The sequence below is a fragment of the Aspergillus chevalieri genome, chromosome 1 (assembly GCF_016861735.1).
Source record: "Aspergillus chevalieri M1 DNA, chromosome 1, nearly complete sequence".
Taxonomy (NCBI): domain Eukaryota; kingdom Fungi; phylum Ascomycota; class Eurotiomycetes; order Eurotiales; family Aspergillaceae; genus Aspergillus; species Aspergillus chevalieri.
The window spans coordinates 2,950,975-2,976,873 of NC_057362.1; the positions used below are offsets into that span (position 1 = coordinate 2,950,975).

Sequence of the window (25,899 nt, forward strand, 5' to 3'; positions counted from 1 at the left end):
ATTCAATTTGCATTGTCCAAATGTAGCGCGTGTATGCAGGACCTGCTCGTAGTATGTACATCGAAGAACTCGTATGGTGCTCTTTCGCCGAGACCCTTCAAGCAAATGCCGCGTATGGGTATCATTGTATTCAAAGGCGTCCTGAATCAGTCCTGAGCTCGTCAGGTCCTGTATTGGCTTTCCTCCCCTGACGCGATTTGTTGAACGGTCAGCACCGTATTCTCAAGCTTCAACCCCAGGACGCCACGGACCTCGAAACAGAGAGCCACCCATTCCATACATTCACTCGACGTGCTAACCAAAACCAAAACAACCAAACCATACCCCAGCAGGCTTAATCATGATGGCAGAATATCCGACGCCTTCACCTTAACCTCCTGATACTTTTCGAGTACTTTCATCTCCGTATCCCTCTCCTTGACTTTCTTATCCATCGCGCGCTGCACCTCCTCTCTCTTCTTGACGGTCTCTTCGATCCGCCGTTTTGCTTCGCGCGCTGTGGCTTCTTGGGCTTTGAGGGCGGCTTCGGCGGTGGGATGTTCTTCTCGGAGACTTGCTAATTCTTTCTCTTGTTGGGTTGCGTCGGTGCTTGGTGGCTGATTCTGGGATGTGTTCGAGAATGGGAATGGGATGCAGGTTAAAGGGTCGTAGTGGTGTGATTGTAGTGATTTCTCGTTTTCATTGTCTGGCTGGTCTTTGGAGGGTTCGTTGGATTCTGTATCTGCGGTTCGGCCTGGGACTCGGATGTCTGGGAGGAGGGGGTGGATTGGCGCTGTGCGCAGGGGGGAGTCTAGCGGGACGATATTTGTTGCTGTTGGCTGGTCTGTAGATGCCATTTTCGCAATCCGTGTATTGAGTAGTTTAGTGATGTCGAATGAACTCTCGAACTAGAACCATAGCCGCGGAGTAAGTTCGGCGGAGATAACTAAGCGGTCTAGAACTGCCCGACAATTGCATCACCGCCCTGCCATCCCTGGACGAAATGATGGTTACATGCATGCATCGGAGTGCATTCCATTGGATGGATTTCGAATAAGACGGCAGCCAGGTATTAATATACGCTTTCAGTTGTTCGAAGATGCAGGCGTTCGGTAAGTCACAGCGTTCCGAGATCCTATATGACGTGCTAACATGACCGCAGTCCCGAAGAATAGGAGGGTAGGTCTCTCTACACCGATAAAGGGTTCAATTGGATGCTGAAGTAAAACAGCCCAGGTTCGAGTTTGTATTAAAGGTAACCCGTCACATCCTACCTCCCAAAACTTATGCATCTTTGGCTAATTTAGCAGATCATCGACCTCAACAATATCCCCCTCGTCAGCGGCACGGCCTTCGTCAAATGGCGCCTCCCCTCCTCCAGCGCAGCAGAACATCACGGCCATACCGATAAAGCAGTCATCATAGACCACCGCGCGCAATGGCACTACGAGAAAACCCTCCAAGTGCGACTCACGATCGACCGCAACCAGACACTGCAAGAATGCGAGGTGCATTTCGAGATCACCCAGGACTTTGCGTCGGGGGGGCACGGGGATCGGAATATGTTAGGACGAATTCGGCTGAATCTGTCCGAGTATGTGGATAAGAGTGATGATGAGGAAGGGATTGTGAGGAGGTATCTTATGCAGGATAGCAAGATTAATAGTACGCTGAGAGTGGGGATATGTATGAGGCAGACGGAGGGGGATAGGAACTTTATTACGTGAGTTTTTCTGCTGATGAGGATGTTGTTCTATGCTGACTGCCCAGTCCACTTCTGAGATCTGCCATGGTTTTTGATGGAATCGCAGGTGTCGTGTCCTCTGAACAAGGCGATTCCGATGACCCTATTAGCGGACCCCTTCCATCCCTCAGTGCGAAGAGCAGCGAGGTATCCGATATGCAAGACCTCTACCGTCGCACGCTCGCAGCATCCTGGAACTCCCGCTCAACCGACCTCCCCGCCGATAAATTAATCGAGGATTTATTCTCCGGAGGCGCCGGCTACAACAATGGAATCCAGAGCCAGCGCATGAGCCGACTAGATGACAGCCTGAATGTTGTTAGTGCGGAGAACGGCGCAAACCAGCGCGAGTCTCCGGCCGGGAATCGTTTATCACCTAGTTTTGAAAGACGGCCGAAGAGTTCTTCCAGTAACGAGGTTAAGGCGCCGGAGCTGCTGTCATCTATTGGAAATATGGGCAATGGGAATGGGAATGGGAGGAGAGGAGGGAGTATCGAGCAGCAGATCTTCGATAATTCGAAGGCGAAAGGGTTGAGGAGTCGGGCGATGGCGAATGAGCACGAGGTGTCGGAGTTTGATGTGAGGGAGGATTTGAGGAGTTGGGAGATATCTCCTAAGGAGTGACTTGCTTCTCTTCGTCTTGTTTTCTTTTTTATTTTTCGTTCTTGTATAAATACCCCGTTGGCAATTGTATATATGACTTAATAGCCTGAGGCAAAAACTTCCGTTCTGGGTTAGCACAATGCGGATATCAGAAGAATCGCCGCAACGAAAAAGGAATTCCAGAAAACAGCAGCAGAGCTCAATGCTCTCAGCAACCAATTCTACATGTTTTCCCGAACACCACGGAGTCCCGCGGGCCTCCTCAACCCCCAATCCCTACAAACCTGCCGAGAAAGACCCCTCTCCCTGATCTCCCGCCGCTACGACCTCCTCCGCTCCAAATCCACCACCTCGAACAACAGCGATGGCAAACCCCGACGCCGCCGCCAACCCAAACCAAAAGCCCAACATGTCCCCATCGACGTCTCCTTCCTCGGTCAACAAGGCGGCGTTGTAGTCGTCCCCGAAGCGAAGAAGCGCCAGAAAAAGCAGGCGCTCGATATCGGCCCCGACAGATTGAGCGAGAAGGGTGATGTGCCGTTTTTGCTGCAGGAGATTGAAGATGAAACGGTGGAGTTGACGGGGGAGATTGTGAACGAGCGGATTGAAAGCCTTCTTGCGCCGCATTCGGCGGGTGATAAACTCGACGTGGTTGAGTTCGAGAAACTCAGATGGAAAGTTCAGGCGTCGTTCACGGGGTATCAGTTGGCTGATTATGTGTCGGAACATAAGCGGAATGCGGAGGAGTTTTATGGATCTGGGGAGAGTGGTAATGGTCCGCGGGCGATGGAGTGGAGGCCTGGGACGCCTGGGTTTCTAGAGATGGGGCCTGTTGGGCAGGGAGGTGTTGCTGATAGGATTGCAGTGACGAAGAAGTCGCTGAAGGGGAAGCATCTGCTTGCAGAGCGGATATTGCGGGATTGTTGGGAGTTGGAGGTTGTTGGGGAGGCTGGGCAGATTGATATACGGTTGTCTGCGACGACGTTGTCGTTGCTGAAGAATTCGGAGATCTTTTCCTTCGAGGAGGTGGCCAGTTTGAACGATGCGAAGATTGATATTACGAATTCGCTAGGGCTGGTCAGGATTACGGGGAGTCGGGTTGCATGCGAGACTATTCGGGATATCATACAGGATACGAGTTTGCGGATACGCGAGGAGGAAGTTGAATTGTTCCCGCGGGTCGGTAATCGGTTTGATGGGAGTCGCGCGTTCCACTTGGAATTTCTGGATTGGGTTAGTAGGGCCTACGGCGTGGCATTTGAGGACGTGACTCGTGAGGGTCCGAAGAAGATCCTGTATCTCGCGGAGGACAGAGAGGGCATGGAGAATGCCCGGAGGACATTGAACCTTGCAATCTACAGCACGAATCCGGATCCGTTACCATTTACGAGCTATTTCTCTGCAACAGAGCCTGCCGAGGCTTATGATTTCAACCTCGAAAATGATGGGGTTTGGTTTGAGCGGCAGAAGGCTTGGTTTCGGTGGGCTATGCCGTCGACACAGGCGGCTGGGTCGAGTCCGTTGGATATGCCGTTGTTTGACCAACATCAGACGAGGTTATCGGATGGACTTCTGAAGATCTTACGGAAACCTTCTTCTAAGTACCAGCTGAGCAAGAAGGTTGATGTGCACGAGAGTGTAACGGCTGCAGTTGGAAGATGTTTATTCTTGCGCAAACCTACCATGAGCCGTGATCCTGTCGACGCGACGACACTAAGCAAGCTATCTCTTCCTCGCTCGTTTACCACCGACCTCCCCCGCGTGGCCTCGTTCCTGCGTCAACTGCAAAGTCACGAAGGCAGCGATAAACAGCAGCTTCGCCGCGTCCTGTTAGTCCCGTCAGCTCTCCACGCAAATGTCTTCCCACAACTCGACCTAGAAGTTTCTTTACAGGAAAATTCCGATTCCGAAGCAAAACCAGAACTCCTCTTGCACAACGCCAAGGCCATAACCACGCAGAACAGCGTCGACTACCTCCTCCCCGAGAACGGGCTGGACCTCCGCTTCACAAGGAAGATGTACTGCGATTTACCAGAGGAATCGTGGCAAGAGAGCGCAGATGTTCTCAAGACTTCTCTACGGGACAATTTCATCCAACCCAGACCAAACGACAGTGGCGACGTGTCTCTCCCAACATTCTTCAAGCTCTCCCTGCCCAGAGAAATCCTTAACCAAAAGAACCTCTCTGGTTCAGAGAAAGAATTCGTCACCGCAGAGTACATGAGTCTACCCCTCGTCGACCGCCGGGGGACATATCTACACCGTTATGACTACGAAGACAAACGGCTTAACTATAGTTATTACGAGAGCGGGCCGTTTTACCCGTCTCGCGCGATGGACTTGTTCTTGGATATGGATCTTCCTTCTGATTCCAAGGTTGCTGAGGAGGGTGAGTTGGGCGAGCTGCTGCACAAGTTCAATTCGTTTTATGGATCGGCTTGTAAGTTGGCGTTTGAGTTGGATACGGCTAGGCGGGCGGAGCTCTAGGTTAGACTCTGGTTGTATTTTTCCCCTTTGGGTGTATTTTTATTATGTGTATTAGCGATGAATGTGCGTACGATGTTCATGTACCGGGACTAAACCCCAACAACAGAGTAAAAATCGTTAATACCCTTCCGAAACCCATGCTCCCACTCCCAGCCCATGTCCTGATTAACCTCGTTCGTTTCGGTGATCCTCTTCCGAACCCAGAGGTCAAGGGCACCGATTTTCTCCCCTCCCTCGCGTTGGCCGGGGATTATGCCGTTGACCAACGCACCAAAATACCACCCTGCATCCGCGTATCCGAGATCCCACCCGCGAGAATAGCGGTCATGTTCGAAGTGTACACCCGGGGCCACGGAGTCCCAGTATCCGATGTGTTGAGAATAGGCTTCTTCATGGCGATCAGTTCTTTGAATATCAGCTTGCCTTAGCCTCGCGTGCACTTCGTCTCGCGAAAGGGCCAGCCACGGAGGCGCCGGGATCGCGCCCGTATTAACCTGTTCCTTGAACCCCCAATCCCCACCATCCATCCAGTCCATTTTGAAGGTCCAAAAGGCGGAGCCCGATGCTTTGGACGACCACGTCCGGCTCTGCTCATTTCCAAATGCAACCGTCAACTCAGGCCGTTGCGAGGGGTCAGCATGGTCAAATGTATGCTGGTCCATAGCGCAGCTATACTCTCCGATATACACTTCGACTGCTGATTTACGGTCGAAGACATTGCCCTGCCGTTCAGCCAGTTCAGCCAGTTCATTAGCAACACGCTCGCGAATCGCGTTTGGGTGCATGTTTCTGTCGTCTTCGGTGAAACAGTAGTACTTGTGCGTATCCACGATAACAGGGCTTCTGTCAAAGGGTAGGGTGGTATTGTTTTTGCCCATGGCGTACTGCAGCGCAGCGGAGAGATTCCACGCATCACTGATGTAGATCGGTATAGATGAATCGATAGCACTAGCGACTTCAATGACCTCATCGTACCATTCGTGCATCCCTGGTGGATCCCAGGCTGCTTCATTGCATAGTTCAATGCCGATAACGCCGTGGAGAGCGTGGAACTTGACTTCTTGAATGACGAATGCGATGCAATCTCTTGCTAGAGTGCGGTAGTGCTCGTTTCTCCAGAAGTCAGCCCTCCCAGTATCAGTCCCGCTATGGCTTTCGCTATTCGCACCTCCAGGAACGGCGTGGAAGTCGATTAGTACCCCGATGCCGTGTGTGTAGCATTTCTCAATTAGATGCTTGACAGTGTTCCAGCAGTTCAGGTAGACCTGTCCCGGCTCGCCGTCAAAATCTGTACCAATACAAAACGCAGGGCCAAGTGTGAAGTAACCTATCGGGAGACGGATGGAGTTGCACCGCGCGGTGTGCTTGAGCCAGTGCAGGTCGTCATCGGATAGGGCTGTTAGCCAGAGGGTTTCCCATTTTGCGCGAGTTTCGTACAGGCCGCGGACTTGTATGGATCTAAGCAATCACTGTTAGTAAATGAATCTGTGTATTGGGGAATAAGATATGAAGGGGTACCGTTTTATGGCTTCTATTTCACTGGAGCCGGGCGTGTCGTCGTCGTACATGCTGCTACGGAGCCATCGTTCTAGCACGAAGACGGAGCCTAGGTTTGTAGCGTGCTGGTAGCGGTAGAGGAGGATGTCTTGGGGCGATGGGGGTGCAACTATCATCTTGATATATTTGGGTGTTGTAGATGTGAATTGTATAGTTAGGTCAGATATATAGTTTGGTGAGCACTAGTCACCAAACACCGCAAACGAGGTAAAATAAACAGACAGCATTCGCACATTTGTACAGAATTGCAGGCGTTTCGAATTTATATACAATGCAAACATAAACACTACAGGCGCTGGAATGCTGTGTATGTACATTCCATTGTCTCCAATTGGCGGCTCCGCCTTTGACGTAGCTGGCACGAGGGGCTCCGCATCCGGTCGAGTCAACCACTCTTCCTCCACAATCACAACACACTTCTTTTATATCTGTTCTATATTCATTCGATAGACCAGAGTGCCTCGGAGAATCTTTTGTTCTGCGATAGAGATAAGACCATGAAGATATTGCGGCTAAAGTAACGGAAAGGCATGGAGAGAACACGGGTTGCTAAGGTTAGTCTCGTTGCCCGACCCCAGAACAACAACAAGCAGAGGACCAGGAAAGAAAAGGGACTGACAGAAATCCCCAGGTTGATAATGTGACCTTGGCGCGCCGTGGTGAACAGGTCGTCGGCAACCTTCACCTCACCCCTCACCACCTCATCTTCTCCCACATTCCCCCAGCATCCGACACGGCCCCAGCACAAGCGCAAGGAAACCCCGTCAGACCCCGAGAACTCTGGATAACCTACCCGATAATATCCCTGTGCACGCTGCGACCGACTCCCGCGGCCTCGCGTCAGCCGTCGTCAATCCGTTTGCGGTGCCGCGATTTCACCTTTGTTTGCTTCTACTTTGTTACTGAGAACAAGGCGCGCGAGGTATATGATACGATAAAGCAGTGGACATGTAGGGTTGGGAGGGTAGATAAGCTATATGCGTTTGCTTATCAGCCTCCTCTACCGGAAAGGGAGTTTAACGGGTGGGATTTATTTGACCCGAAGAAAGAATGGGCAAGGCAGGGTGTGGATATAGAGGGGAATGGATGGCGCATCTCGCAGATTAATTCGGACTATGGGGTATGTTTGATTGCTGTGCTTGGGAGACTGAAGGGGGTTGCTGACTTGTCAGTTCTCTCCAACCTATCCTGCGCTTATGCCCGTGCCTACTGCGATTTCGGATAATACATTGAACTACGCAGGACGGTATCGGTCGAGAGCGCGTGTGCCTATACTCACATATCGGCATCCGGTGAATAACTGCTCGATTACGAGAAGTTCGCAGCCGTTGGTTGGTGTACGGCAGAACCGGAGTATTCAGGACGAGAAGTTATTAGCGGCTATCTTTTCGACATCACGTACAGAGAGGCCGTTGTCCAATGTGCAAACCCCTAATTTAGAATCAGAGTCGTCTAGCTTTAGTCAGGGTGATGGATTCGCTGGCCAGTCTGATTCCGACTTTGCGAATGCTGAAGAACTCGAGGATGAAATGTTGGCATCCGTTCGAGGAGACCCGGAAGAAGGGCGTCAGGTTTATGGCGCTCAGCAGCAGAATCTGATTGTTGATGCTCGGCCGACGGTTAATGCCTTTGCAATGCAGGCTGTTGGTCTGGGTTCGGAGAACATGGACAACTATAAATTCGCAGCCAAGGCCTACCTGGGAATTGATAACATCCATGTGATGCGAGATTCGTTGAATAAAGTGGTCGATGCGCTGAAAGACTCAGATGTCACCCCGTTAGGTCCTAATAGGGACCTGCTTGCCCGGAGTGGATGGTTGAAGCATATTGCCGGAATCCTGGATGGCGCTGGGTTGATTGCTCGACAGGTTGGGCTTAACCATTCTCATGTCTTGATTCATTGCTCGGATGGCTGGGATCGTACGAGCCAGCTGAGTGCATTGAGTCAAGTGTGTCTCGACCCTTACTATCGAACATTGGAAGGGTTCATGGTGTTGGTTGAGAAGGACTGGCTCTCGTTCGGCCATATGTTCCGCCATCGTTCCGGCCATCTGAACAGCGAGAAATGGTTCCAGGTCGAAAACGAGCGGATTGGAGGTGATCCTAATCGCGAGGGTAGCGGCGCTGGAAAGGCGCTCGAAAACGCATTCTTGAGTGCCAAGGGGTTCTTCAACCGGGATAACACTAGCCGTGACTCGCTTCCCGATTCCGATGGTGATACCCCGACCAATGAATGCGAGACTCCTGGGAAACGAGCCGGCTCTGTACCTAGAACACCCATATCCGAGAAGGAGGTCACCAAGGTAAAGGAAACAAGTCCAGTGTTCCACCAATTCCTCGACGCAACATATCAACTCCTCTACCAATACCCTACACGATTCGAATTCAACGAACGCTTCCTACGACGGTTACTCTACCACCTCTACTCCTGTCAATTTGGCACGTTCCTCTTCAACAGCGAGAAGGAACGTATCGAGACCAATGCCCGAGAACGAACACGCAGCGTTTGGGACTACTTCCTCGCCAGACGAGAACAGTTCCTCAATCCCCAATACGACGCCACCATAGACGACAACAAACGCGGTAAGGAGCGCCTACTCTTCCCGCGCTTGAACGAAGTCCGTTGGTGGAACGAGGTATTTGGCCGAGCAGACGCAGAGATGAACGGACCCCGTCCGTCTGGTCCTGTTGTTGTCCCGACTGCAGTCCAGGAGAGCATTACACCACCTGCTCCTGGGTCAGGGGCTCCTGTTGTTACTGGTGTTGAAACGGCTCACAGCTCCGTGGGCAGTGGTGTGTCTGGTAAGGGGACGCAGAATGCAGCATCGGCTGGGATGGCAGCCGTGTCAGCGGGTATTTCGAACTTGGCTTTCACGCCGAAGAATAAGGAGAATGAGCAGGGAAGTGGGAAGATGACGGAGATGGAGGTAGAGATGCAGTAGGGATATACGGGCCATTTCGGATGCATGTATGATGATTGAATGTAAACCTACGAATCTCTGCACATGAATCGAGTTGAGGCCTACATGCTTAGTAATATACACTGCCTTATATGTCGGGCAGAGATAACAACCCAAAACGGAAAAGCGCCCGCCCATACAAGCGAGGGTTAACCCTCCCTGTCCCAAACAGGCAATTCCAAACCCTATTCCCAAAAAAACTCCCCACTACCGCCTAAACCTCAAAACTGATCTGACCGAACGACGGCACGACCACCTCGAACCGCCTTAACGCCCAACTCGCCCTCCTTCTTCATCCTCGGCCGTTTCGCCTTTTTCAATAAACGCCAAAAAAAAGAAACGTCAAAATGGCTGCTGTCCAGGGAGCTATGTCGAAGCGCCGAAAGTTCGTCGCCGACGGTGTCTTCTACGCCGAGTTGAACGAGTTCTTCCAGCGCGAGCTGGCTGAGGAGGGTTACTCGGGTGTCGAAGTCCGTGTTACTCCTACCGTTACCGACATCAGTACGTTCTTTCGCCTTTTCTTTTGAAGATTGTTTTGTCTGTGGATTGGATGGTTGGGGTTGAGGATTGGAGCGGGTGTTGTGTTGAAGGGGTGAACTTGGGGTCCAGGATCGCAAAAAAATAAAACACGGAAGAGGAGGAACTGGAGGAATTACTAGAATGGGATCAATTGCGACGGAAATATACAAAACATTGGAGAATACAGAAGCTAACAGCTTCTCGCAGTCATCCGTGCCACCCACACCCAGGAGGTTCTGGGCGAGCAGGGCCGCCGCATCCGCGAGCTCACCTCCCTCATCCAGAAGCGTTTCCGCTTCCCCGAGAACTCGGTCTCCCTGTACGCCGCCAAGGTCCAGAACCGTGGTCTCTCCGCCGTCGCTCAGTGCGAGTCCCTCCGCTACAAGCTGCTTAACGGTCTGGCCGTCCGCCGTGCCTGCTATGGTGTCCTCCGTTTCATCATGGAGAGCGGTGCTAAGGGTTGCGAGGTTGTTGTTTCGGGCAAGCTCCGTGCTGCTCGTGCCAAGTCCATGAAGTTCACTGTACGTCTATTTTGGCCCTGGGGAGTTGGAATTCGATGCGATGCGATGCGATGCGATGCGCAATGGGATAACACACCCACTGGATTTATGCTAATAATCTGAACAGGACGGCTTCATGATCCACTCCGGCCACCCCGCCAAGGAATTCATCGACTCGGCCACCCGCCACGTCCTCCTCCGCCAGGGTGTCCTCGGTATCAAGGTCAAGATCATGCGCGGCTCCGACCCCGAGGGCAAGGCCGGTCCCCAGAAGACCCTCCCCGACTCCGTCACCATCATCGAGCCCAAGGAGGAGCAGCCCATCCTGCAGCCCGTTAGCCAGGACTACGGCGCCAAGGCCATCGCTGCCCAGCAGCTCGCCGAGCAGCAGCGTCTTGCTGAGCAGCAGGCTGTTGAGGCTCAGGAGGGTGCTCCTGCTGCTGGTGCTGAGACTTTCGCTCAGGAGTAAGGGGTTAATTTCGTGATGTGGTTGAATAAATAAACGATTTCCTTTTATTTTTCTTTATATCTCTCGAGTTTTCCTTTTTTTCTCTACCTGTCCGACTACCTCTACCTCTACTACTGAACGGAATAAAAGTCAAAATCGGTTCCAAAAGTGGTTTTTCTTTTAGCGGAGAAAGTGATGTCTCACGAACCATGGGAAAATAAAAAGGCCTTATATGAAGTAATAAACCTGCTATACACCGTAAGCTGAGATATTGTGGTTAAGGCTGGAGTACAATGGATCCCCGAGATAGTGCTGGTAATATATCCCTACAAAATAGCTACAAAACCAGGCAGTCATAATCGATAAACAATCACTCCATTTTGGTATTTTACTCATGTCATCTATCTGTGTAAATCATTTACTCCATGATCATAAATAAACATAATCGACGACCCTCTGCTCACAGGAAAGTCTCAATGTTGAGTTCCAGGGTGCTGACGGGGTACTTCAGCTCGTACTTCTCCAACACCGTAGGATGCAGGATACCAAAGGTACCAATGTTGTGCTCCTTTCCGGCAATGCGCACGTGGACCGAGGCGGCGTGGCCGGGGAAGTAGGTGGGGTCTATGTATGTTAGCAAAATAGGCTCATCGCAGCTGATCAACCAAAAGTAATGGACTTACCATCAAGCTCCTCAATCCAGTAGTGAGAGTCGCTGGCTGCCGTGCTCTCGAGACCCTCCTCGGCAGTGATGAAGGCGCTCTTGAGCATAGCCATCAGTCGGTCCAGGAGACCGTGCACAACTTCGAATCCACTGGTCCGTCCGTACCATGCAGCGGCAAAGTGGCGCTCGTTACGGCTCTTACGCTCCAACTCAACGTCCTTGAAGGCGACATCGCTGACCTCGAAGATCTTCATGGGCACAGTGTGGTGCTTATTTTCCCTGATGGTCTTCAGGAGACCGGGAAGGAGACTGGTACGGACAACCTGGAATTCCAGGGTTTTAGGGTTGGCGAGCTTGACGGCAGTGTTGCCGTCATCTTTGCGGTTGAGCCAAGCGAAGTTCTCATCATGTGAGCACAGAATAAGAGGGAGAGCCTCAGACCAGCCGGCCATTGCGACTTCTGTTCTCACGATGTCGGAGAGTTTGTTGATGGGGAGAGGCTGGCCAATGGTGCCGGAGATGTTGGGGAAGGCTCGCGGAAGCTTGTTGAATCCATAGGCGATAGCAACATCCTCCATGATATCAGCCTGGTGAAGCACATCTGCACGGGTCGGGGGAATGTCGACATCAACGAGGTTGGGGTTGTTCGCGGAAGGCCTGGCATCATAGGACATCTTCTTAAGGAGGTCGCTAATCTCAGCCGCAGAGAGGTTCAGCCCGCAACATTGGTTGATGAAAGAAATCTCGGCTTGGGTGGTACGGGGTGAAATATCCGGAACGACACGAGACTCGCCGTTGTGCTCAGAAACGATTTGAATGGGCTCGATGCTATAGGGGAGAATTAGAATTTCGCAACCCACCTAGAACAGACGATACTCACCTGAACGGTTCGGTGGTGTACTGGGAGAACATGGTAACCATGACCTTGTTCACAATCTCAAGCTTCGTCTTGTCCAGACCGGTCATTTCGATGAAAACGTTTGTCGTATTGATCGAGATCTTCGAGTGGTTACCGTTGATGATCGGCGGAAGAGAGCAAATTGTGTTATTCGAGTCGTGGATGACAGGATAAACAGGAGAGTCGCGGATAATGTGAAGGTACTTTCCGAGGTTCCGGTCTTTCTGTTGATCCATGAGTATTAATTCCGCACACCTTATCCCTGGCACAAGTCATACCTCGTAGAAAGCCATCAACTCCTCGCCATTCAGCTCCTTCGTTTGGTTCAAGGGAACAAAGCTAAAGTCCTTCGGAGGCAGAGCATTGTAGGTGAAAGGACCCTGAATGGTATCCAAATCGTGGGTACCAATAGCAACCAGTGTTCTTTGTCTTGCGAGGTTCTGGTGAAGCTTGTCTTGAAGAGCGATGAACGATTCGTAACGTGCCTGGTCAAACTTCACATTGCGCAGAATTGCGCCGGAGACATACGGCCTAACTTTCGTGGTCTTTTTCACCCAGTCAGCGTATGCAATATTGTAGACGAACTATGTTAACGGCACTCACGTCCTCCTTGACCACAATCTTCTCGAGCTGCCCACTCGAGGGCTCAACGAGTCTATAGTTGGGGAGAGGCTTGCGGCCCAAGAAGATGTTCAGCATGAGCTGAATACCCTCGAAACACAGCATGTCATATCTGCAAGTCCCTCTCAGTATACGCGCTCCTCCCGTTATCCCAGAGTCTTGTCATATGCGTACCGGTTTGCGGGGATTTCGATCTTGAGTTGAGGCGGCTCCTGCACGCCATCAACGATGGGACGGTCCGTATCGGTCGTCTGTGAAGTCTTAGTATGGAGAACGGCGTTCCGAAACGGCGGGAGGGAGTGTTACGTCTTCATCGAGCTCAATGCCTATAGAAACCGTCAGTCAGCGCGAGCCCCGCAGAGGATGAAAAAAAAGTGATAAAAGTGACTCACCGAATTCGAAGCACAGCTCGTCGAACTCTTCGGTGGTGTATCTAGTAGACAGAAATTAGTGAGAACCATTAGAACTAATAGCCAAAGACAAGCACATACTCGCGCCCGAGCTCCTTGAAGAGCGCGGCCTTGTCGACGGAGATGGTGGGCATGGTGAGGGGGGTCCTTCAGGACTCGCGCAAGGGAATGTCCAAAGAGAAAGCGGTAGATATGGAGAGCCCAGATGCTAAGCTATAATCACAATAGTCTCAGCGATCCCAAAGTTATTTAGCGGACTGACGTTCTGCTGCCACCGGGTATGCAGAGAAAGAATCAATGGATGAGTCCGCATGAAAGTCCGTTGGGGCTTGACCCTCGCGGGACAGCCACTACTAATGCACCGCCACAGCCCCCCCTCCTCCTCGAGATTACCATACCCGTATGATAATTACCATACAATACCGTATCATCATCCCCCTCACCAGCCACAGCTCTCCCTCACCCCGTCGACCAGGCAGCTCGCCTTTGCAACATCTTTTTGCGGCTGAAACCCAGCAGCATCATTCCCTGCCCGCCGTTGATACCTCACTATCTACTTAGGAGTCGTTCCTTCGAGAGCTGTGCACTCCAGCCCAATTGTCTCGAGGTATGCCCTCTTGCCTATGACCGTGTTCTGCGGCGGCCCAAACCCCACGAAACCTCGCTCCGGGGAGTCTCGCTCACCACCGACAACATCTCCCTTCTCATACCATCTTACTCCCCTCACCGACTACTACCAGTATTGACGATTCTGACCCCTCCGTTGCTTAGACAGGCTCTCTGATACCCGCTTAATTTCTCTTTAATCTTCCTCGACGATCTCGCGTTCATCAACTACTCCCAAAGATCGAAAATTTGTTCATTGTGCCTGCGTGGTATCAGGTAGAACTGCATTGCCTGATATCATTCCGTACCGTCGTCGTTAATTCCGACCACCTCATCCAACTTCCCTAGTCGCTTTTTCCAATCTCCGGAACCCATACACAATATCCGCGATGGAGGGTCAGGGCGAAAATGACGAGCTCTACCCTATCGCCGTCCTCATTGACGAGTTAAAGGTACCGTGGTGGTTAGCCGTAGCGTGCTGTTGATTTTGAAGACACGTCTGATAGTTAAATTCTTCCCAGCACGATGATGTTCTCCTCCGCCTTAATGCTATTCACCGCCTCTCTACTATCGCGTTGGCCCTCGGACCCGAGAGAACTCGCGACGAGCTCATTCCATTCCTTGATGGTTAGTGGTCGAAGCAGGTTTCCATCGATCGCATGAAGATGTCTAACATGAACCATTCCAGACTCCGTGGAAGACGAGGACGAGGTTCTGACCGCACTCAGTGACGAGCTCGGTGACTTTACAGAATATGTTGGCGGCCCGGAGTTTGGGCATGTTCTACTTTCTCCCCTGGAGAACTTGGCCGCCATCGAAGAGCCGTTGGTTCGGGAGAAGGTAGGAACTCCGTGTTTTTCGTTCTTGTTCAATCACTCACGTTAACGGTGTGATAGGCGGTCGAGTCCCTCTGCAAGATCGGCGATCAATTGTCTGAAAAACAAGTCGAAGAACACTTTGTCCCTATGGTCCTTCGCCTATCGAAAGCAGACTGGTTCACGTCGAAAGTATCCGCTACTGGTCTGTACTGCGTCCCATACAAGAAAGCTCCCCAGCCCCTGCAGCAAAGCCTTCGACAATATTTCGGCGCGTTGGTGCACGACGAGACCCCGATGGTGCGGCGACAGGCGGCGAATAACCTTGCCAAATTTGTCAAAGAATTGAACACGCCAGTAGTCATTGAAGAAATGATACCCTTGTTCCAGTACCTTGCGAGTGACGACCAAGATAGCGTGCGTCTCCTTACGGTGGACATTCTTATTGGGATTGCGGAGGAAATCCCCAAAGAACAACAGCCCAGCCACGGCGTCCTGTTGACGTCGCTACGGAACTTGTTCGAGGATAAGAGCTGGAGAGTCAGATATATGGTCGCCGACAGATATGAAAAGGTTCATTCCCACTGCTTCACTCTTCCACGGTATTCTTCATGTGACTAACCTCTACGGCAGATTGCTAAAGCTGTGCACGAAGAAGTGATCACTCGTGACATGGTGCCCTCATTCGTTAAGCTCCTGAAGGATACTGAAGCAGAAGTCCGCACCGCAATTGCCGGCCAGATCCCAGGTATTTATTCTTTATGTCCGCAATAAGAATGCTCGCTAACCCTGAACTAGGTTTCTGCAGCCTGATTGACCGGGAGACCCTTCTTAATGAGATCATGACTAGCGTTGAAGACCTTGTTTCGGACCCCTCTCAACATGTGCGCGCGGCCCTTGGTACCCAAATCAGCGGTCTTGCACCACTCCTCGGAAAGGAAGAGTTAGTAGACTCACCCACAATTTTGTCTGCCCCAGGCTTCTAACAATATTCAGGACTATCGCCCATCTCCTTCCGATGTTCCTCCAAATGCTCAAGGACGAATACCCCGATGTCCGTTTGCATATCATTTCCAAGCTGGAGCATGTCAATAAGGGTAAGGGAACCTGCTTTTCAGTTAACATGATCCGTATTTCTGACCATTACAGTTATCGGCATTGATCTCCTGTCTCAGTCGCTTCTTCCCGCTATTGTCCAATTGGCCGAGGACAAGCAATGGCGAGTCCGCCTCGCCATCATTGAATATATCCCCCTGCTTGCCAGTCAGCTTGGTGTTAAGTTCTTCGATGAGCAACTTAGTGACCTTTGCATGGGGTGGCTTGGTGACACTGTCTTCTCCATTCGTGAGGCTGCTACCACCAACTTGAGAAAGTTGACCGAGGTTTTCGGAATTGAATGGGCCCAGGGCTCAATCATCCCCAAAGTCATGGCTATGGGACAGCACCCCAACTACCTCTACAGAATGACAACCTGCTTTGCAATCTCGGTGAGTACATCATAACCCTAGGTATATAAGGTTCTGCTACTGACTAAATCTTAGACCCTTGCGCCTGTTGTTTCTCTGGATATCACTGAAAACTCGATTCTCCCTATCATGGACCGACTCACAGCGGACGAGATCCCGAATATTCGATTCAATGTTGCCAAGTCGTACGCTGTGCTGATCGACACATTGAGACGCCTGCCGGCCGAGGGCACCCTGACCGACCTGGAGAAGTCTGGAAAAACTGGCACGCCCTCCCCGCGGGGCCAGGAGCTCATTCAGCAACGGATCCTGCCGAACTTGGAGAGGTTGCAGGAGGATGAGGATGTTGATGTGCGGTACTTCGCTACTACCGCTGCCGGTCCTCCTGAGGAGAACATGCAAACCTCGCCTTAAGAATAGCCGTTCATCAGCATGTAGAAAAATGATATAAAGTAACGGAACGGCTACGGCGTGGGAATGAATATGTTGACACCATTTTGCGCCACGAAAGGGAGGATCCGTTTTGTCGGTTTAGATACATAGTTCGCATTTGATCAGTGATGAAATGCTTCATGGCACACTTTTAATTAATGTAAATTCGATTTCCCATATAAAGAGTTAAACAATCTCGGTGGTCAATTGGGATTGTAAGCCAGAAAGAAGGCACCGGAAGTCTGCCACATACGCATAAGACTTGATTTATTTCTGTTTGCAACAGTTACACGTTTGTGAACCACCAAATCTTGAAGCTCCATACAAAGAAATTCATTGAGCTTATGCTTGACATAGGAAACCGACTTCGCTAAAGAACAGGATGGCTAAAGAACAGGATGCAACTAGCGCTTCTTGAACACGGAATTTGAGCAAAAGCAAAGCATGATCTGCATTATTAGCGGCGAGGACGAAAGGAAAGAGAAATAAAAAGGAAACTGGAAATAAGGAGAAAGCCAGCTGTAGTTCAGCTATCCGCCGTGGTGACGGGCTGGATCCGGGACTGCGTCTCCAAAAATGGCGTACATCTCAGGGGCTTCCGGGCTCAGCGTGTCTTTCTCACAAACCCGCATTAATTCGAAGTCCACTAAAGTGACTGAACGAGTAGGTTGATCGTACAGCACATTATGTTGTCCGCAATCAATCGCCATAAGCTGAATGCTCCTAAGAGCTCGTATGGCACTGTAAACAACACTGCAGATGTATTCTTTCTGGCCTCCAGGGAGCGTAGACCAAAGCCTGTCCAACGGCTCACCCATCACCTTTTCAATCACCAGGATGTACCCATTGGGGAAAATAAACGAACAGCAAATCTTTCAGTGGTTGAGTTCGTTTGCGAAATACTCGTAGCTGTTCGGATTTTTCTCGCGTAATTTTTGATATGTTATTTGTTCATCCGCATATCTGCGTGACTAGGTTAGCTTGCCAATAATATAATCCTCAGGACATGTCACTTACCGCTCTTGTCGGCTAGACGACCAGCATTTGGCAATAGCCGGCCTTTTCGAAGATGGCCTTTTCCTTGGAGCCCTAAATTGTCTGCTTGCAGTTGACAAAGCTTTTTGCGATGCCATTCTCACCGCAAAAAAAAAAAAAAAATCGACTGCGAGCCAATATGTTCCTCTGTAGTCGCCTCTTTTGTCTTGACCTGGTTTCGAATGGGAGTATTCCGCACTGAAGATTGTGTAAAGCGTTGAGTAGGAACCCGGACCTATACATGATTAGCTATATTAGCCCACAATATATTTTTTTCGGATTACAAATTACCTGCGCTTCATTGAAGCCCTCCAGATCGACGAACTCTGAATCTTCCGACGCGAAGGTGGCCATGGCTAGGAGGCATTCTCGAACTGTCGGGCTACTGGCGCCTTCATCAACGGGTAATGAAACTCAACGATACGCATCAGTTCTTTTGACGAAAACAGTGGTCTTGTATGTCGAGGGTGCCCCGAATTTCAACATATTGATTCTCATGTATTTGACCAACTGAGCTGCAAGGAATGTGTTAGTTGTATCTTCATCTTTGGGGGTTGGTAGAGATGATAGAAGATGACATACATAGATGGGATTGGAGAGGGACGAGGTACATGTACCCTCGACTGATAGGATAAGATTCAAGCCTCACTCCCCACCATGGTGAACTCTAGGATGGCGGTTGACAACCCGGCATCGAAAGCATAACGACCTCTGGTATCTTGTTTCCGATCCTGGGTTCCGAGACCTGGTAATCCCCGAACTTGATGTGTCGAAGGGTCGTGGTTGATAGTGCCTTTGAAACACCATCGCAGAGGTTTTTGGCAATCCTACCGGTCAGACCTAGTTCACTACAAACGATAAAATCCTCACTTGCATTGTCGGTGATGGGGACGAGTCCAGTAGGTCCAACGCAGCACAAGCTTGCAATACTTCAGCGAAAAAGGTCTCCCAATGATGAAATACCGTAGAGAAATGACCTGGTTCGACCCAGACGCACGAAGTGCGCCGTCCTGCCTGTTGAGAGGGGGTAAGGGCCGCGAAAGCAGCTGTGATAGTCTCCATACTTATATACTTATGAAGTGATGAAGTTGGAAAAATGAATAGATAAAAAAGAGATTTCCCCCCCTTTTCTTCAAAAGTAACTGCAAAAAGTGATGAAGAAAATAAAGTAACTAATACTCCAGCATGCATCTCATATAGTTTTAATCAGTAGTGCTAATACAGTATGTAACTAGTTAACTAACGTATGTCGCTGCTAGCAAGTACTAATAACGGTTGTGTCTAGTCATGTGACTTGAGCATTCATAAATAGTATTATTATTAATGTCTTTATGCGCGTTGGACAATTGGTCATTTCTCCTGTTTGTTCCGTCTTTGACTGCTGTCTAGTCCCAATGTCATTAACATGGCCCTGGCACTTTGCGCCGGCGTCTGCTCCTGGCAAGCAGCAGCGTCGCGAACTGCTGGATTTCCGGGGATATGTTGCTCAAGTCTCCGTGTTGGTGGTGATTTGCGTGATACGCATCTGCCAGACCTACTCTAAAGCCACTGCGGGTGCCGTGAAGCCACGGACCAGGCGCAGAGAGCAGTCCTGGTGGGATCGACCGCCGTTTCCTGGGTGGACTGAGACGCGAAGGCAGTATGCCATCTGTTTGATCTGGCTGGGATGGCTGGTGGGTTTATCCGCATGGAAGACTGGCGATGGTAGGTGAACATTGCTCTACTTCAATCCCATGAGACCGTGCGGGAGCTCGAACCATGAGATCGATGGCTATAGCGGATGCAATTCCGCTGAACTCTTGTTTCCGAACAGACTACCTCCATCTGACCAAGGCCCTGGGCCAAATCGGCATGTCCCAGCTACCGATGCAGGTCCTCCTCTCGCCAGCATTATATCTCTCGACTTCTAAACCGGGCGCTCCCTCGATCATCTCATCACTGACCTCCCTCCCGCAACCATTTCTAAACCCCTACCACCGTCTCTGCGGACGACTCGTTTTCGCCCCGCTCCTCCTGGGCCATGCTATCCTATACTTTGGGTTCTTCCTACAATCATCGTCTCCTCGTCCGGAGTTTAGTTCATTACTAGCTAAGCGCCTGCGGGATCCAGACGTTCAATGGGGAATTGGTGCAGTGTGGTCGGTGGTTCTGGTGACATTCGTGTTGACGAGACCGTTTGGAGGACGAGGACTGAGTATATGGCCGACGGGGGCATCGGCGAAGGACAAGCGACAACGGTTTTACATCGCACATGTGGTACTGGTGGGAGTGTTTTGTCTGGCGGCATATGCCCATGTGGCACAGGCACAGACCTTTGTGCTTGAGACAGTGGGTTGTTTCGCGATAAATGTGATGTGGTCGCTTTGGTGTTGTTAAACTACTGTTTACATGTACACTATGGTGGGATTTGTTTATAGTTGTTTTTTAGTTGCCGTATTATTCGCATGGTTTATAACTGGTGCATGGAGAATGACCCAGTCAGCGACGGATCCGGATAGCTCATAAGGCTGACGGAAAAGACATTTTACTCGCTGTCGCATGTAAGAATAAGGCTGCGGGTACTATAAATAAAATAGAACAAGAGCCGAACTGGACAGTGTAAGACGACTGACGGCGTAATTTTTCTTGGACGGGCGAGGTCACCTGGAGACTTCCTTGATTGGGATGGATTCTTCTTGGCCCCATTTCCCTTCCTGTTTCTCTCCCTCTCCCTTCGACTCTCATTCTGCCTTCTCAACAGGGTTAAGTTTCCTGAATTTCTTTCACAGAGGCCGCTTTTTTTTTTTTTTTCTTCTTCTTCTATTCATGCCTCCAATCTGCCAGGTTGTTCTGTTTTCTCTTGTTGCCAGTTCCCCTCCTTCGCCCCGTCGCTTCATGTACCAACAACCCACCTAAACAACAACCGCCACGACGCCTGCTACCACCTCACCTAATGGCAGGATGCGGCTCCAACGAGTAGCGATCCTGCTGGGAGTCTTCATTGTCGCCTGTTTCTCCCTCAATTTCCTCCGTGAACAAAAACCCAAAACACCTCCGGTCCCGAGTCGCCCTCAAGCCACACCCCCTACGCCACTGAAACCAATCGAATACTACCACCAAGCAGCTCAACAGAGCTCCTACCCTCCCGAAAAAACACACCCTGTCGCTCGACTGATCCAAAATGCAGACCAGCAGTTCGACCAGACGCGATCGCGCCAGTCCCAGACGTTGCAGGATGCCGTGCGGGAATACCAGCGTCGCTACAACATGCACCCTCCGCCGCATTTCGACAAGTGGTTCGAGTTTGCCCAGGCTAAAGGGGTGAAGATGATTGATGAATACGATACGATTTACCATTCGCTCTTGCCGTTCTGGGGGCTGGAGCCGCGAACCATTCGAGCGCGCGCGAGGGAGGCTCTCGGGTTTGATAACCAGATGCTGGGGATTCTTATTCGCGGGGGTAAGGTTACTATGGCAGATGGCGGTGGTGATGGGTATAAGTGGCAGCGGGAGGCTACAATTGGCATGATGAAGGGATTCATTCAGTATCTGCCTGATATGGATCTTGTCTTCAACCTCCACGACGAGCCCCGTGTCGTTTTGCCTAGTGATGACCTCCAGCGGTTGGTCAACTCCGCCAGGGACCATGCGATTCCTGAGTCGTTTGGGAACCGGTCTCCGGTGAATTCGTGGTCACCTAGACCGACGGATGTGAACAAGGGTGATCGCATTGACGAGGTCCGCACGACGCGGTTCAATCGGTTTGCGCATCAGCCGACGTGGACGCATTCGAGAATCTCCTGCCCCGCGAATAGTCCTGCGCGTTCGCTCGAAGAAAACCCCGTTGATAATACCACTGCCTACGCCTACGGGGAGCTTGGATTTATTTACAATACCACCGCGGCCTCGGATATCTGCAATACGCCGTCGCTCCGCTACACCTATGGCTTCTTCGATCGTCCCAATGCCTTTGATATTGTTCATGACCTGTTCCCGGTATTCTCGCAGAGTAAGATTTCCAGTTTCCAGGACATTGTTTATCCCAGTCCCTGGTATTGGGCGGACAAGGTTCCGTACGAAGGAAGGAAAGATTATGAGTGGGATTCAAAGCTGGGCAAACTGTACTGGAGAGGTTCAACGACCGGTGGATTCTCGCGTGCCGGTGGTTGGCGACGACAGCATCGCCAGCTTTTTGTCAGCAACGCCAATGCCCTCGATACTACCAAGGCCCTGTCCCGGGACGAGAACGGTGCCTGGGTGTCGAAGGAAGTTAGCCGCCGCGACTATCGTGATCTATTTGACGTTAAGTTTACGTTCATCGGACAATGCGATCCCGAAGACTGCGCTGCACAAGGGCAATACTTTGACGTGGCCAAACATGCCGGTCAGCAGGATGCCTGGGGATACAAGTACCTAGTTGACATTGATGGAAACGCATTCAGTGGTCGATACTACGCGTTCTTGCAGAGTAACAGCTTGGTCGCCAAGATTGCTATCTTCCGCGAATGGCACGACGAATGGCTCAAGCCGTGGGTGCATTACGTGCCGTTGGGTTTGCGCGGCGACGATTATGTCGAGACGATGCGGTTTTTCACAGCCGAAGAGGAAGGCCGGAGTATGGCTCCTCGCATTGCGCAGCAGGGTCAACAGTGGGCAAAGGAGGTGTTACGAAACGAGGACTTTGAAGTCTGGTTTTTCCGGTTATTGCTAGAGTATGTCCTTCCCACCTTAAACACCCAACGACAAGTTGCTAACTGCTTAATGCAGGTATGGGAGGTTAATCGACGACAATCGCGACAAACTGGGATTTGTCCTTTGATGTGCATTTCGCAGGCGCTTCCATGTTTCTACTAGATTTAGTTTCTCGTTTCTTCTGTGTATATAATGGTTGGAGTTCGTCTAGTGTTTTATCTAAATACCCTTTTTCAAACCATCTCTAGGTACCTTTGCCTGGCTGTTGGGCTGCGTTTCATGTAACAATGCAATGCGTGTTCTGCATAGCGTGCGAATATTTGTGGACCGTGGTACCTCATGCAGAACCGTTGATATCAGCGCGGCTAATCTGTGGCGGCAAAGCTCCCCATGACGCCCGAAGCGCGCAAACAATGAGCTCGCTGTCTCTCATCTGACTCCTCTTCTTCTTTCTCCTTGTAAAACTCCAATCAACCATTGTCGATCCTTTATTGTGGTTTTCTTTATCCTAAATTCCCCTAAATACCTATCCAGCGCTGCTGGTTTATCACTCATCATTGGTTACTTGCAACTGCATCATCGCAAGAGCATGAGCAGTGCCCTCAACACCATAGCCAGCCGACTCGTTTCGGCCGCGTCTTTTGGCTATGGACTCTTCACGATGTTTCTGTATGGTTTGCTAGCGATGCGAAAGGGATATTTCTTCAAAGGACCATCGGAAAAGGAGAATTTGGAGCTGCACTTGGGTATGACGTTCCTTCCCGCTTTCACATGCATCTAAATAAAGCCGCTGCTTTTACGACTGGTATCAGTGTGCAATTGCTAAATGTTCTACAGCTCGCGACCGTCTCTGGAATCTGTCGAAAGAATGGAATCATTTTACGCACCAATTCCTAACTCTGTCCAATGGTTTCCGATTTCATTATCTCGGCAACGAGGCCGCGCCTGAAACGTCAAAGCCTGCCACAAAGCCGCTAATAATCTTCATACATGGTTTCCCTGATAGCTGGGCTGTCTGGCGACATGTTATTAGCTCCCAATCGCTCCAGGAAGCTGCTACCGTGGTCGCCGTCGACCTACCGGGATACGGCGGGAGCGACCAGTTGGAGAAATACACCGCGACAGAGGTCCTGGATAACCTGGCGAATTTTGTTGTCGGGGTACGAGCGAGGTATGGAATTGATGGGGAGGATATCGGGGTTGGTGTGCAGAAAACGGTGATTGTGGGACATGACTGGGGGTGTGCGTTGAGTATGCGGTTAGCGAGTGAGGCGCCGGTGTTGGCGGATCGGTTTGTTTTGAGTAATGGGCCGTTGGTATGTTCTCCGTTCTTTATGATGAGCTTGGAGGTGATAATGGGCTAACGAATATAGATTGGTCTGGCGTTCTCTAATGCCCGCCGTCTGATGAATTCGTCGATCAAGATGTTCAAGACATCCATCTACTCACCCATCCGCTCGCGCTCTACGCTGCTAAAAGCCATCAAAACCCTAAAACCAGTCCTTCTCCAAACTCTCCTCTCAGGCTACATCTTCGTCATGCAACTCCCCATGGTCTTCGTCCAATACCTCGGCACAGGCCGCAACTACTGCTTCCTCCGCCTGATCCACAGAGGCTCCTATGGCAAAGACAACAAAACCTTCACACCCCAAGACGCCGCAGAATGCATGGCCAGCACCATGGGCCCCTCACAAGCAGAATGCAACACTAAGACCAGTACCGGCGAGGAATACCCGGCAACCGTGAAAAACGAACGCGCCCTCAGTAACTTCCATCACATGGCGAGCTACTACCGCGACGGAGCTGTAACCCGCCGGTGGCACAAGTCCGTCGAAACAGTCGCAAACCTCCACATCATTTCCCAGGGCAACGAGCTCCGACGCGCGAGTAGCGGAGCGGGAATGTTCGACGAGAGCCCCGCTGGCGTGCTCAAGGCTTCGTCAACGATTATCTGGGGTAAGAATGATCAAGCGCTGGAACCGCATTTGTGTCTTGGTGGTATATCAGATTATATGGTTGCGGGGAGTCAGGTTATTGAGTTGCCGCGGTCGGGACATTTCACGCCGATTGAAAGGGAGAGTCGGGTTGTGCTGGAGAGGGTTGCGGAGTGGGCTGTTAATGGGGAGAGGGAGGATGTTGGGAAGGTTGTTGAGGGGTGTTATGAGAAGGCTGTTGTTACTGTGAGGAAGTAAGTGCTTTTGGGCTGTAAGACTTTCAATGTTGGGATTCAGGAGCGAAGATCGAGCCCCTTGATTGTGTCTAAATGCACAGCTGTACAACACATTGTTTTTCTCCTTGTCAGATACTTCCGATGCTCAACCTAACGCCTTCTTCAACGGGTAACGACGTAAATACGCTTCCGCAACCGCCAGCAGACCTCAACTTGGTACCTCAACTTGGTGCACGTTGTCCTAAGCGTAGCTTCCATCAACCTACGGAGTTATCAGCTATAGCCACAAAAAGTTAAAAAAAACAAAGGGGGTGGGGGGTTGAACACCAGGCGAGTACCAAGTGGCCGACTATTCCACCGCCAATTGTTTGAGCGAACCTTTTCCGCTGAAAAGAATATGCATTCTCGCGTCGAGATATTACCGGCGGCAGTGGACCTTGTTGTGAGACACTACGGGCGACACTTTAAAGCGACATGGAGAGATCTTCTTGACAACGATTGACTGATGGTATGTTGACAACATTCCGAACCGGCAGCAATACCGATCCATGTAAGAAACAAGCTGACCTTTTGTACAATTAGCGTCTGTGGCACTGGTATAGCTACTAGAAAGCGGCTACTAGGTGTTGAATAATATGAAAAAAAAAGAAAGAAAACACCCTTTTTTTTATTTTGCTTATTTACTGGTTTCACCTTGCTCACCTTACCGATGCTGGGGTTACATGATGCTAGCTACAAAAAACAACAAGTCCCTATGTTATAGAGGGAGGAAGCTTGAGGAGTAGAATATCACTGACTGGTGATATAATAGAAATTAATATCAAGACCAGGCATTGGTTATGGGAAGTGCAAAGCAGCAGAGTATTGTGACCCATAACATCCCAAGCAAGATTTGCTGGATGAAGCAGTTAAGTGCATTGTTTGGAACTTGTGAGGGGTCGAATACATAGCAATATAGAATATCACCTCAGATACCGTAGTCAATGCCCCGCATAAAATGGGGTATGACAGACACCATATGTGCCCCGTATACGGTGGTTGCAGATGACGAGGCCTCGTTTTTTGGGTCGCGTGTCACGTTCCTGCTGATTAATGGCCTTGGCGGTCATGTGACTAAAATACAGACGGAAACGGCCTGTGTAAAGTTTCAGTCCGCGTCACTAATTTCAACTACCTTACATGACTTCCCTATCCATCGAAACGTCTATGGATTTAATAAAAACCAATGTACATGCGATTGGAATATAGATTCTAATCAATTGATTCAGAGGTGCTATATTTGGTACCTGTATGAGACAGCCAATAGCTACCTGA

General features: G+C 50.6%; 11 protein-coding genes across 11 annotated transcripts; 8 read left to right on the plus strand and 3 right to left on the minus strand.

The window, feature by feature from the left end:
• Positions 1-338: 338 nt before the first annotated feature.
• On the minus strand, positions 339-836 carry ACHE_10996A (uncharacterized protein; the record flags this gene model as incomplete). Its single annotated transcript, XM_043285474.1, has 1 exon — positions 339-836. The coding sequence occupies one exon, from the start codon at positions 834-836 to the stop codon at positions 339-341; it is 498 nt and encodes a 165-aa protein (XP_043132116.1).
• A 242-nt stretch (positions 837-1,078) lies between these two features.
• Positions 1,079-2,347, plus strand: ACHE_10997S (N-terminal C2 domain-containing protein; the record flags this gene model as incomplete). Its single annotated transcript, XM_043285485.1, has 5 exons — positions 1,079-1,091; positions 1,142-1,158; positions 1,211-1,234; positions 1,290-1,702; positions 1,750-2,347. The coding sequence occupies 5 exons, from the start codon at positions 1,079-1,081 to the stop codon at positions 2,345-2,347; spliced, it is 1,065 nt and encodes a 354-aa protein (XP_043132117.1).
• A 204-nt stretch (positions 2,348-2,551) lies between these two features.
• ACHE_10998S (putative respiratory complex assembly protein Rmp1) lies at positions 2,552-4,813 on the plus strand (the record flags this gene model as incomplete). The annotated part of the gene is made up of 1 exon (XM_043285496.1): positions 2,552-4,813. The coding sequence occupies one exon, from the start codon at positions 2,552-2,554 to the stop codon at positions 4,811-4,813; it is 2,262 nt and encodes a 753-aa protein (XP_043132118.1).
• Positions 4,814-4,902: 89 nt separating this feature from the next.
• Positions 4,903-6,486, minus strand: EXG3 (glucan 1,3-beta-glucosidase 3; the record flags this gene model as incomplete). Its single annotated transcript, XM_043285507.1, has 2 exons — positions 4,903-6,271; positions 6,332-6,486. The coding sequence occupies 2 exons, from the start codon at positions 6,484-6,486 to the stop codon at positions 4,903-4,905; spliced, it is 1,524 nt and encodes a 507-aa protein (XP_043132119.1).
• A 414-nt stretch (positions 6,487-6,900) lies between these two features.
• On the plus strand, positions 6,901-9,312 carry ACHE_11000S (phosphatidylinositol-3-phosphatase YMR1; the record flags this gene model as incomplete). Its single annotated transcript, XM_043275189.1, has 3 exons — positions 6,901-6,924; positions 7,002-7,490; positions 7,543-9,312. 3 exons carry the CDS (start codon positions 6,901-6,903, stop codon positions 9,310-9,312), a joined length of 2,283 nt encoding a protein of 760 aa, XP_043132120.1.
• Positions 9,313-9,677: 365 nt separating this feature from the next.
• Positions 9,678-10,818, plus strand: RPS3 (40S ribosomal protein uS3; the record flags this gene model as incomplete). Its single annotated transcript, XM_043275200.1, has 3 exons — positions 9,678-9,831; positions 10,057-10,370; positions 10,477-10,818. The coding sequence occupies 3 exons, from the start codon at positions 9,678-9,680 to the stop codon at positions 10,816-10,818; spliced, it is 810 nt and encodes a 269-aa protein (XP_043132121.1).
• Positions 10,819-11,257: 439 nt separating this feature from the next.
• FRS1 (phenylalanine--tRNA ligase subunit beta) lies at positions 11,258-13,524 on the minus strand (the record flags this gene model as incomplete). The annotated part of the gene is made up of 9 exons (XM_043275211.1): positions 11,258-11,421; positions 11,481-12,289; positions 12,342-12,583; positions 12,638-12,904; positions 12,963-13,092; positions 13,155-13,231; positions 13,287-13,306; positions 13,373-13,413; positions 13,472-13,524. The coding sequence occupies 9 exons, from the start codon at positions 13,522-13,524 to the stop codon at positions 11,258-11,260; spliced, it is 1,803 nt and encodes a 600-aa protein (XP_043132122.1).
• An 861-nt stretch (positions 13,525-14,385) lies between these two features.
• PAA1 (protein phosphatase 2A structural subunit TPD3) lies at positions 14,386-16,691 on the plus strand (the record flags this gene model as incomplete). The annotated part of the gene is made up of 9 exons (XM_043275222.1): positions 14,386-14,448; positions 14,518-14,623; positions 14,685-14,836; positions 14,893-15,384; positions 15,445-15,559; positions 15,610-15,754; positions 15,808-15,908; positions 15,961-16,298; positions 16,353-16,691. The coding sequence occupies 9 exons, from the start codon at positions 14,386-14,388 to the stop codon at positions 16,689-16,691; spliced, it is 1,851 nt and encodes a 616-aa protein (XP_043132123.1).
• Positions 16,692-19,138: 2,447 nt separating this feature from the next.
• Positions 19,139-20,120, plus strand: ACHE_11004S (ferric reductase-like transmembrane domain-containing protein; the record flags this gene model as incomplete). The annotated part of the gene is made up of 2 exons (XM_043275233.1): positions 19,139-19,448; positions 19,558-20,120. 2 exons carry the CDS (start codon positions 19,139-19,141, stop codon positions 20,118-20,120), a joined length of 873 nt encoding a protein of 290 aa, XP_043132124.1.
• A 564-nt stretch (positions 20,121-20,684) lies between these two features.
• On the plus strand, positions 20,685-22,542 carry CAP10_1 (putative capsule-associated protein CAP1; the record flags this gene model as incomplete). The annotated part of the gene is made up of 2 exons (XM_043275244.1): positions 20,685-22,435; positions 22,491-22,542. 2 exons carry the CDS (start codon positions 20,685-20,687, stop codon positions 22,540-22,542), a joined length of 1,803 nt encoding a protein of 600 aa, XP_043132125.1.
• Positions 22,543-23,004: 462 nt separating this feature from the next.
• ACHE_11006S (alpha/beta fold hydrolase) lies at positions 23,005-24,607 on the plus strand (the record flags this gene model as incomplete). Its single annotated transcript, XM_043275255.1, has 3 exons — positions 23,005-23,161; positions 23,253-23,731; positions 23,789-24,607. The coding sequence occupies 3 exons, from the start codon at positions 23,005-23,007 to the stop codon at positions 24,605-24,607; spliced, it is 1,455 nt and encodes a 484-aa protein (XP_043132126.1).
• Positions 24,608-25,899: the final 1,292 nt, after the last annotated feature.